This window comes from Peromyscus maniculatus, chromosome 16 (genome assembly GCF_049852395.1).
Source record: "Peromyscus maniculatus bairdii isolate BWxNUB_F1_BW_parent chromosome 16, HU_Pman_BW_mat_3.1, whole genome shotgun sequence".
Taxonomy (NCBI): domain Eukaryota; kingdom Metazoa; phylum Chordata; class Mammalia; order Rodentia; family Cricetidae; genus Peromyscus; species Peromyscus maniculatus.
In genome coordinates, this window is record NC_134867.1 from 51,620,753 (window position 1) to 51,632,314 (window position 11,562).

Sequence of the window (11,562 nt, forward strand, 5' to 3'; positions counted from 1 at the left end):
TTTATATCTTCTTTGTCTTTGTCTGTGGCATGGGATCTTCTTTCCTCTACAAACTAAGTGGAACTATCATGTTCTTCTTTTGTGTTCCTACTGTCTCCACATCTATATCATGGGACCCTCCTGATTAGGAACCTGCTGTGTTCCCTTTTCATTTCTTAGTGGTCTGTGATTCCTGTCCTGTCAAGGCTGAGCATGCACAAGCTATTGCTGGCAGGTGACATGAACTCCAGATCTCCTGCCTCCTTTGTCAATAAGATGCTATAGTTTTGGGACAAGAGTAGGACTCCAGGAATTCCCTCTTGCTTCCTCACTTCTCACCCATCTGTCCCTTACACCACTCCCAATACTGCCCTCAGTACCTGTCATCACAAATATTGTAAGAGAAACAGGAGGCAGCAGATGAGGATCATCAGCAGGACAGAGATGTTGGACTTGCTTGCCACATCCGGAGCAGCATTTGACGAGGCTGAAGTGGAAATCTCACCTTAGCTTCTGGGTGCTCAGGTGATTCGGCAACACACAGAGTTCCACCCCCTGCCCCGTTGCTATGCAACCACTGTTTGGGTGGGTCCCAAGCAGGAAGGTAGAGAGGGTATGTCCCGTGTCCTCAAAAGATTCCTGCAGCTATGGTAGGGGAAATAGGGTAATGCTGGGGCCACATCTTTCCTGCTGACAGGAGAGGAGCTGACCTGTGAGGATGATGGCAGGGAGGAAGAAATTTCAGGTGAGATGAAAGGTAGCAGAGAGTCTAGAATGAGGAAAAGGCCAAGAAATAGAAGTTTGCTCAGTGTGTAACAGCCTGTGAGAACCACAGTGAGAGAACAATGTAAACACAATTAATGAGATGGGAGAGGGTGAGAAATGAAATGATTGATGGAAAAAATGGCAATCATCCCCAGAACACACACACACACACACACACACACACACACACACACACACACACACACACACACACACACTCATCTGCAGATAGCTTCCTGCCCTTCTTCCCAGTTACCTGTAGGCTCCAGCTTTTCTTCCCAGTGTGACTTGAACTCCTCAAGCCAGGACCTACAGTCCCCCCGTGAGGTCCAGTATAAGAAGTCAGTTACTTCCTCCAACATAGTTTTCAACTGGCTGGATTCAGAATCAACTTCAGTAAACTTTCTAGTGCTTGAGTCAAAATGCAACATTTTCTGTCCATTGAGGCCAAAGTCCCAGGATGCTCGGAAACCTCCATTTACTTCATGCCCACAATGCATCGTGGCCTGCAGAATAAGGGGCTCTGTGCCCATTGGAAAGAGATCAGCCTCTGGACTTGATGAATCCTGTCTGTCTACCCACCTCCCTTCCCATCCTCTGACCTTGCTCTGCCCTCCTTGCTGCTGGTCCTCTTAGGTGGGATGACCAGGCATTTATTTTCTTCCTCCATGAAAACAATGAATGACCCTAACCTGTCACAAATCCTGTTCTTTCCTTCAAGGGACCATCTGCTATGTTCTTTATTTAATTTGTAGCAGAGGGGATTGAACCTACGGCTCCACATTTGCTAGGCAAGCACTCTACCACTGTGCTACATCCCCAGCACTAGGGGGCCATTTGAAACTTACCTCTCTTTGTGCTAGTATCTGCCTTCAAGTGAGCCACGACTGCTTTGAACTGGTCACCTGCGTCTCTCAGAGTCTTAACCTGTAGCTGCCAGATCTTTGTGGCACTCAGTCTGCTCCTCTGAAGACCAATGGCCTGACAGCTGTTGTTATTGTCACAGTAAATTAAAGGTTCTGTGTTCAGTTGGCCTTGGACTTGCCACCATGGTCCAGACCCTGAGCTGCCAACAGTGAAGCTGTAGCTAAGAGAAGCAGCATCTGTGAAGGAAACATGCAGTGAGGTCAGGGATGTGGAGCAAGGGCTCAGAGACAGTCTCTGTGGAACAAGAGAGTCCTCTAGAAGGGGGTCTTTTTTTTTTTTAAGAGGGAAGTAAGTAATAAAATCAAATCCCAGAGTGAGTTTCCACTGTGCTAAGTAAAGCACAGCCATTCTCTGTTGTTTGAAGATGCACATCCAGATGTGGCCAGCCCTGCTCTGCAGCTGGAAAATTCTCTTATCTATTATCTCGTGTTTTTACTAGGAGTAGGCATTGTCTGTTATGGCAAGACAAGTTCAGGATGTCTTTTCCAGATCTGTTCATTCTGGAGAGTCTCCAGAAGCTGCCATGTGGACTGTGTGGAGACAGGATGGACTATGAGGCTTGTGGGCACAGTAGAGCAGGGTGAGGATGGAACAGAAGTTTCATGGAGACAATTTCTACTGATCTGTACTCTCAGATCATAGACTTGGACATCTTTGCTGGTTAATTTTCACTGTCAGCCTATGGTCACCTAAGAAGGGAGTGTCTACTGAGGGACTGTTTTAACTGTTAACAATGTAGGAATGCCCAGACACTGTGGGCATTACCATTTCTTCAACAGGTGGTCTCTGCTTGGATAAGAAATGTAGCTATGCAGGAGCTAGTGATCTAGACAGCAAGCAGCATTCCCCATGGTTCCTGCTATGACTCTGGCTGTGAAGCAATTTCCTTGATCATAAAAATGCTGTGTGAAATAGCAAGAAGACCTGTGTCTAAGTACCTGACATCCCTCAATGACAAACTGGCTTTGAAGTAGAAGTCAAATAAATCAGTTTCTCCCTTAAGTTGCGCTCAGTAGTGTTTTATCAAGTGAAAGAATAACTCTAGAACAACACATGCCAGATCCCTGGACATACTGCAGTGCTCCAGGGATGGCTTCCTGGAACTGGACAGAGGATAGTCTACACTATAGGACAAAGAAAATCTAGACTTGTTAAATCTGGTAGTAGAAGAGTGGTGATAAAAAATTCTCAGAGAAATACATGTGCCCTAGTAGATGTAACATCAAACAATCCAGGGGAGATGTGCAGAGCCCATCCTGCTCTGTGGGATGCTGGAGCATCCCTACTGGGAAGCACAGTGAGCATGACCAGGGAGAAGGGTACTAGCTTTGTTCAAAGCTCAGGGATGATGATGGCTCAAGGCTGGGGTGGTGTTAGGAAACTGTTTCTAACTTGAAATCCCAGCAGCATGAAAATCCCATCAGGTGGAGTGGTCAGGAGGCAGTAACATCAAGGGCAGTGGTCCATTGATGAGGAAGGGGGACCCACCTTATAGCGTAACTGCTTAAGGGCGTCATGGCTATCAGAACACAAAAATCCTAAATAGAGATAGATGGTTAGCCAGCCCAGATGTGGCTGGATTTTAATAATTAAAGACAGGACAGATGATCAAGGAGCTGAGAGCTGCTGTCCCATGAAAACCCCAGGCTCCTGTGTCCATTGTTTAAACTGAACCATTGAGGCTAGAGAGGTGGTGCAGCGGTGAAGGGCACTTGTTCCTCTTGCAGAGGATCCAGGTTTGATTCTCAGCAACCACACATGGTGGTTCACCACTGACTGTGACTCCAGTTCCAGATACAATGCCCTCTTTTGACCTCCGAGGGCACCAGGCACATATGTGCTACACATACATACATGCAGTCAAGACATAAAATAAACCTAAAAAGCAATTAAAATTGGGCCACCTCAAAGACAGATTGCCTTCCTAGGAGGACCCATCTGGTCCCAACAAGAGGGACCATCCAACCCTGCATCAAGTGCAGTCATTATTTTGTATCACTTCATTACTGTCCTGTCACTCAGGGATGAACCCCAAGATGCTCCTGTGAATGTTCAGTGTGGTGATTTGAATGAGCCTGTCCTTTATAGGGCAGAATGTCTGAACACTTGGTCCCCAGTTGGTGGCAGCTGTTTGGATAGGTTTAGGATTAATGGCCTGGCTGAAGGAAGTATGTCACTGGGGGTGTGGCTTTAAAACCCATTCCCATTTCTTCATCTCTGGACCTTCCCTGAGGTTTATGCTGTGGGCTCTCACTTAGTCACGGTATCACAGGGCTCTCATCCCAGCACTTGCGAGGCAGACGAAGGTGAATCTTTTTGAGTCTGAGGCCACCTTGTTCTCCATGGTGAGTTCTAGGATAGCCAGAACTATATAGTGAGACCTTGTCTCAAAATCCCAAACCAAACCAAACCATACCAAAGCAAACTACCAATATGTAGGCTCTAAGGTTGCTGCTCCAGTCACCATGTATGCCTGCTGCCATGCTTCTCTGTGAGGTGATGGACACTTGTTCCTCTGAAACTATAAGCTCCTCTAATCCTTCCTTCTGCATATTAATGTGGCCTTGGTGTTTTATCACAGTAACAGAAAAGTAACTAATACCTCTACTATATAAATACTGAAGTGTTCACAGGAGTGAGTGTCTCTGTTACACCTGCTCACCTCTGTTCTTGTAGTTTGAAAGCAGCTAGAGAAAATACATCCAGGAAGAGCATGTCTAGACCAGTCTCTAGGACCCTATGACACTGGACAATGTGTCAGCCTGAGGAGTCACATCTAGGAAATGGCCCTGTGTAGAGATCACAGCAATGTCTAATAGGGGAAGAATCACCTTGCTTGAGGAGAAGCCAGCCTGAGCCACATGCAGCAGGGAAAATTCAATTCATTCCATTTCAATGTGGCTCCTGCATTGTACTGGGCCCTGAGAGAAAGCACTCTGTGGTCCTGGTCTATCAGAAGGCCCAACAGACCTCAGGCAGACATCATGAGGTGAGCTCTTTCCCACAAGGTTATGAGGTGGACAGGTCACAGTCTTGCTTTCTTATAGAACCCAAGACCACCAGCCCAGGGATGGTACCACTTACAATGGACTGGGCTGGGCCCTCTGCCATCAACCACTAATTAAGAAAATGCCCTACATGTAGCATAAATTCTAATTTGTCTTAATAAGAACCCATATCTGGATATTGGGGTAAATGCTGAAAGATCAGAGAGACAAAAGAACAAGCCACAGCCACCTCTCACCTCATCATATCCTCAGCCAAAAGGACTGAGCTCCTGTCTCCTCCTACCTTATATTCATTTCTCTGCCCAGCAATATCACTTCCTGTCTCAGCCTTCCTAGTGCTGAGATTAAAGGCATGTGAGTCCCAAGGACTTGATTAAAGCTGTGAGCCATCACCACCTGGCTCTGTTTCTCTTTAGACTGGATTAATCTCATGTAGCCCAGGGTGGCATTGAACTCACAGAGATCCATCTGCCTCTGCCTCCTGAATGCTGGGATTAAAGGTGTGTGCTACCATTGTCTGGCCTCTATGACTAACTAGTGCCTGGCTCTGCCCTCTGTCTTCAGGCAAGCTTTATTTGTTAAGAGTACAAACAAAGTATTACCACACCTATAGCTGGATCATATAGAGACATTTTCTCAATTGAGGTTCCCTCCTTTCATATCTATCTTATATCAAGTTTACATAAAACTATCCAGCACAGGTATGATTTTGATATGTCCTCATTCTCATGTATCTAATTGATTTTGATATGTGTCTAAGGGATGGCTTTTCACTTTTGGGAATAAGTCATTTGTCTGGCTTTGCCTTATGGGTGGTCCTGGGTAGAAGGCATGTGTATGTGCACAGGAGATGCCCAGGCATCAACTCATTGCTTGTAAAATGGAGCCAACTTGGGCAAGACCCAGCCTGAAAGCCATCATTTTACACAATAAGGAGCAACCTAGAGCTGGGCACAGCCTGACCTTACCAAGGATGAATCTCTGCTTATGGAAGCTGTGCTTGTAGTGGTAAACCGCAGTAGTGCATCCAAGATTAACAAGGTGGGGCCACTGGGATTTCAATTTTGCACAAATGAAAAGTAGCACCAAAACCTGTTTTATAATTAGTCCAGGGGAGCTAAGCAAGATCATCACATCTACCGGATCTTATTAATGTTCCCTCTGGAAAATTGCTGCTACATAAACTCAATTTATCTGCCAATGAGAAAGAACTAAATCAACAGAATTGGCCAAAAGAAAGAAAATATATTATGCCCTTGACTGATGGATGTCTTTCTATATACTGTGAATGTATGTTGTTCCCATTGGTTAATAAATAGGCTGCTTTGGTCTATGGCAAGGCAGCTTATAGGCAGGTGGGAAATTCAAGGAGAGAGACAGGAAAGAGAAAGGTGGAGCAGGGGAGATGCCAGACTACCACTCTAGGAGCAACATGTAATAGGACGTAGGTAATGCCACAGGACATGTGGGGATACATAGATTAATAGTTATGGGTTGAGTTAAACTGTAAGAACTAGCTAGCAAGAGGCCTGCCATAGGCCATACAATTTTTAAATAATATTAAGCCTCTGAATGATTATTTTATAAGCCGCTGAGGGATGGCTGGACCAGGCAGGACCAGAGAAACCTTCTGGCTACACTTGACTGTACAGGTTATTGCCTAAGCTGAGAACAAGTAAATATCATTGAAATACAGCCACTCTTGCAGGCAAAGAGAAACTGATATGGCTAAATGTTGCAGTGAATTTAGGAGCTATGTTACTTGTTGCTCAGATTAACACGAAGACTTTTATCATCAGTCAAAAACCCACAAAGCTTAGATTGATAACACATAAAATTTCCCAAAAGTGTTAGCAATGATTCCAATATTGAATTTTCAGATAATTCCCTTTGGGTTAACATTTGTATTATTCCCAATAACTGTAGAATCAAGTGGGTTTTAAATGCTATTATATTCTCTTTTTGTTTTGTTTTGGTTTGTTTTTGTTTTTGTTTTTTCAAGACAGGGTTTCTGTGTAGTTTTGGAGCCTGTCCTGGATCTCACTCTGTAGACCTGGCTGGCCTCCAACTCACAGAGGTCTGCCTGGCTCTGCCTCCTGAGTGCTGGGATTAAAGGCGTGCACCACCACTGCCAGGCTTAAATGCTATTATATAATGTTAGCATTATTTAGCGATTGTTAATTTTGTCTGTGGCTGAGTTTTACTGTTTGGCTCTCTTCATGTTTTGTTTTTGAAAAAATAAATAAGGATTTTATTTTAAAAAAAAGAAAGGAAGGAAGGAAGAGAGAGAGAGAGAGAGAGAGAGAGAGAAAGAAAGAAAGAAAGAAAGAAAGAAAGAAAGAAAGAAAGAAAGAAAGAAAGAAAGAAAGAAAAGAAAGAGAACAGGTCCCCCTGCCCCAAGTACCTCGATGTGACCAGGATTGCTGGGGATTTTGTGAACTCCTTCCCTTCCTGAACCAGCTTCCTCAGTCTCCTCCCCACCTCTTCAACGATTCATTTTCTTCCCATCTCTTTGTCTTTTCCCCCTTTTAATCTTCTTTTCTTTCTGCTCTTCTCTTCAGTCCTTTCCAAGTCATTCGTCTTAAATGACAGGGTCTTTCTTGTCTCAATAGAGATTTGATGGACATGAACATAAACTTTCTGTAGCCTCAGAAATATTGTTTGGTTGTGAATGAAAGGCCAACAAAGCCTACACAGTCAACTGGATAATGATGAAAAGAGCACCCGTTCTCTCTTAGAAAAACCTATGTAGGAGCTGGGTCAAAACATGGATTCCGCATGGCTAAAGCAAGAGCAATGAATTCTGAAGGAAGTCCAGTTAAGGTAAAACTGGCAGCTTTGGGCACCTGTGCTTGGAGGAAGACAGACCCAGAGCATCACAAATGGGTGGAACTCTCCAGTGCATCTGGAAAGTAGTTTTTCCCAGAAGGGGCAGCAGGTTCCACCAAAAAGAGAAAATCCAGTGCTGAGGATGACCATGAAGCTAACGAGACTGATCTCCAGTTAGGACACTGACTGGAGACACTTCAGCATGAAAGGCATAGAAGTGAAGATGAGAATGAGGGACTAAGACTTTCAGAAAGATCCAAACCCAAGACTGTGCTTAGCCAATAAGTAGACATTTTGAAAGCAAGGTGGGAGGACTTGACCCATTCCCAAGGAGACCACCCCCATGCTCTTTATGGACTCTTCATCTTCTATCAGTTTTCACATCCTTGGTCCTCTCTTTAACCCGTGTCTATGGTTCCCACAAGGCTCTGAAGCAACTTGCTGTGAGCAAACACTATGGGGATATTGAAATGTTTGTAGGATACAGTTTCCACCATAGGAAACAATAGTTCCAAGGATCCACAGTTTAGATTGTGCAACATTGTTTCGCACTATAATTTTACACTCCATGTTTTCAACATTGATGTCATGAGGCTCAAATACTGCTACAAAATGTCTGAAGTCAGATGGAATACAATCTAATTTGAGAAGTTGAGGCAGGAGGATATCTATAATTCTGTGCCTAGCCTAGTCCACATAGAAACTTGTATGCCAGCAAGGGTTGCATAGCCAGATCCTGTCCCCTACCCCAAATCCATCCTGTCCCCTACCCCAAATCCATTTGAAGTAAGAAAAAAGTGTGTTCACATCCAACCTGTTTTCAGGTAGAAGAAGTTATATGGCACTCAACATGTATACAGTGTCCCATTTGTAAACGATTATTGCAAAGAATAAAATAAATAAGAATGACTTCTTTCCGTTTATGTGTATGATAGTCAGCCAATCAGATGTTGCTGGATTTTAATAATTAATTACTAAACACAGGGATTCATGATCAGGAAGGAGGCTGGATGCTTCCATTCATGAGAAAGCTGAGATCCCAGGCTAGTGGGTCAAACTGGGTGTGGTGGAACAGTCTTTACAGGTGAACAAGGTGACTGCTTAGATCGGTAGCCAGGTTCACTCAGTGATTCCCAGGTCAGCCTTGTTAAAGGTTGGAAAATGCAGTCTGCCTTTGAACAAACAGACAGACAGACAAAGGCCAGTGTGTGGATGGATGGTAAGACCTTAGGTGTTCTGATCTGCTGTGAATGTTCCAGGGCAAAGAGCCCAGGGAATTCTGGGGGATTATAGGGGATGAAGAAGATAGTTTGCAGAGTGGAAAAAGCCTGGGTACAGGGTTTTGTCTGCTGACTTCCTAGAGGGATCACACCCATTGCCCATTCCATCCAGTCACAGCACTGTTCAGTGATTTCTATCTGCCATCTTGACCTCCCATTTCTTCTAGCCCACAGAAGTGGTGGGTGGGCTAGAATCAGTTCCACAGGGAAGACTGGCTCTCCTAGTCACTGTGGCTTTAAGTCTACACTTCTCCTTCCCCTCCCATCCCCCAGTCAGATCCCAGGAACTCACCTGAGGGAGGACGTGTGCTTCGACAGCCCCACAGGACCACCAGGAGAAGTAGAGCAAAAGACAGCACACTGAGCCTGGTGACTGCACACAGGCCATGGATCTTCATGCTGTACCCAGCTGTCGACAAGGACAATTCAAGCTTTTAAGAGAGAGGAGAAGAAGTCTAAGTAATTCTTGAGGATGCCTGCAGATTTCTCCAGAAACCTGGGCTGCTAGGAATTCAAGCATTTCCTCTTTGTTCTGCCTGATATTCCAGTCCTTAGTCCCATCTTTTCTTAGAATTCTTGGAGGGTCACTCCTGGATCCCTGGGGCTCTGCCCACTTCTTTTAGAACCCCAAGGGTTCTTTTCTGTCCAACTCTGCAGTGCACAGAGATCAGACTATGCACTGACTGGCCCATGTCCCCAGTGTCCCCAGGTCCTCCCCGAGCCACAGAATTCCCTTCCCAGAACTCACCTGCACCGACCCAGGGACTGTCACCAGCAGAAGCAGGAATGGAAGAACACTGCTGGTGTCTCCTGCAAGGATCAGGTATAGCCTGAGATGGAATCAGGTGATGACTGGACAGGATGTCTCCCTGCCCAGCCTGACAGAGGGCAGAGTTTTTATGTCTCACTTAGGTTGCCAAGGGTGCCAAGAATGTTTCTTCCTCCCACCTCCTTGCCCAAACCTACATACTCATATTCACCCTCAGTGATTGTGACAACATGGTGTTCCTCTAGTCATTCATGCATCCACCCAGTTATCAGTTAAATGCCAGTTAATAACCTCAAGTGAATGTTTGAGGCTGGTGCGGGGTTGACTGGGAGTGAAGTGATCACACCTACATATGGAGTCTGAAGAGTCTTAGGTTTTAGTGGGCTGGCCCTGGTCTATGATTTTTCTCATCACCATTCAGGGATTTTCAATCCAACCAAAAGGTCCTGGACAGGATAATGTCCGAACTCTAATGATCAGAAACTGAGGCCTGTGATGTCTCAGAAGATTAGACCAATTATCAAGTTAGTCACTTGCATAAATGAAACCACACCAGGGTCACTTGTCTAACTTTCTTAACCCCATTCATGCCTCTAGGAAAGTTTCACCTTTAACACTTGGGAATTGAGCAGGGAAAATTTTTCAAGTGCCACTTGCATTTTCAATGCTTAAATTTCTGAAAGCAGTATCTGTAGCCCACACTTATTAAAATCATCTCTGGGGCTAAATCCATGGCCACCTGGAGGCTGGTGTTTTGTACCTTCATAGCGTGAACCGGGTTGAACTGGATGGCAGCCTCAGTTTCCAAGGGCTGTCTCAGCCATCCACCCAGAGGACTCAGTATCTGACACACTGGACAATGAATGCAGCTCCTAATCTCCAGTCATCCTACTTGAGGGTAGGGAAGAAGGACTTGCGAGAGTCACTCTGTTAGGGACCAAAGCCAAGGTGAAGGATATAGCAATATCCAGGGAGAGGATAACACTGAGAGATGTACGTCAAGAAGGTACTTTGGGGGGTATTTTCCATGGGATTTTAGTAGATGAGAAGGATCCAAATAAAGAAAAGCAAACATTTGTAAAAACAGTTAAAGATCAAGCTTTTGAAGTTCAGATGGCGATGATGCTGAGTGAGAGCTGTGAGCTTCCAGGTCTCCATCACAGAAACCATCTTCCTATTGCTCATGTGTGCATAGACAGGAGCGTCTGCTGCCACGCCTCAGTGCATCTCCGCCTAAGGGCCTCATAGCCAGCCAGCTCATAGCGCCCGCCCACACACCTTCCTAAAAATAAGTTTTTAAACCTGTTAATATATAAAGGGATATTTTTCTATTTTATTTATTTGTGACAGATGTAACCCTTTATACTACTATTAAAGTTTTTTCCAAAGTTTTGTGTGTATGCGGGGAGGCAAACCAATGTAAAAACATATTAAAAATTTCCCACTGTAACTGTTTCTTAAGCATACAGTAAATATTGTTTGGTATTTATTTCTGCTATAAAACAGCTTATCCATAGCCGGGCAGTGGTGGCGCACGCCTTTAATCCCAGCACTCGGGAGGCAGAGCCAGGCGGATCTCTGTGAGTTCGAGGCCAACCTGGACTACTAAGTGAGTCCCAGGAAAGGCGCAAAGCTACACAGTGAAACCCTGTCTCGGGAAAAAAAAAAAAAAAAAAAACAGCTTATCCTGACTGATGTACCCTGTAGGAGTTACATTTCTAGTCGCTGTAAAAAAAAAAAAAAAAAAAAAAAAAAAAAAAAAAAAAAAAAAAAAAAAAAAGCTACCAGACAAAAGCAACTTGAAGAAATTCAGGTTGATTTTCCCTCCCACATCAACGGTATTGTCCACTAGGCTGGGGAGTCATAGGGCAAGAACCGGGGGTGAATGCTGACGTCACACCCACAGCCGGGACGTGGAGAAAATATGAACACAAGTGCTTGGCTCTCTTTCTTCTTTTTGTTCAGTGTGGGACCTCAGCCCAGGAGATGGCGCTTCAGGTGTTTA

At 44.8% G+C, this 11,562-nt stretch overlaps 1 protein-coding gene across 1 annotated transcript; it reads right to left on the reverse strand.

Annotated features, from left to right (window-relative positions):
* Positions 1-220: 220 nt before the first annotated feature.
* LOC102905256 (UL16-binding protein 1-like) lies at positions 221-11,280 on the reverse strand. Its single transcript, XM_076552810.1, has 5 exons — positions 9,537-11,280; positions 9,081-9,219; positions 1,593-1,847; positions 1,001-1,267; positions 221-466 (listed from the first exon to the last, which is right to left on the reverse strand). The coding sequence occupies exons 2-5, from the start codon at positions 9,184-9,186 to the stop codon at positions 366-368; spliced, it is 729 nt and encodes a 242-aa protein (XP_076408925.1). The 5' UTR covers positions 9,187-9,219; positions 9,537-11,280; the 3' UTR covers positions 221-365.
* Positions 11,281-11,562: the final 282 nt, after the last annotated feature.

Excerpts from the sequence above, each read along its gene's own strand:
- LOC102905256 (XM_076552810.1), bottom strand. The coding sequence starts at position 9,186 with ATGAAGATCCATGGCCTGTGTGCAGTCACCAGGCTCAGTGTGCTGTCT. Across the intron at positions 1,848-9,080 it reads AAGCACACGTCCTCCCTCAG|ATGCTGCTTCTCTTAGCTAC; the intron begins GTGAGTTCCTGG and ends TTTCCTTCACAG. Across the intron at positions 467-1,000 it reads AGAAAAGCTGGAGCCTACAG|CCTCGTCAAATGCTGCTCCG; the intron begins GTAACTGGGAAG and ends TTTCCACTTCAG.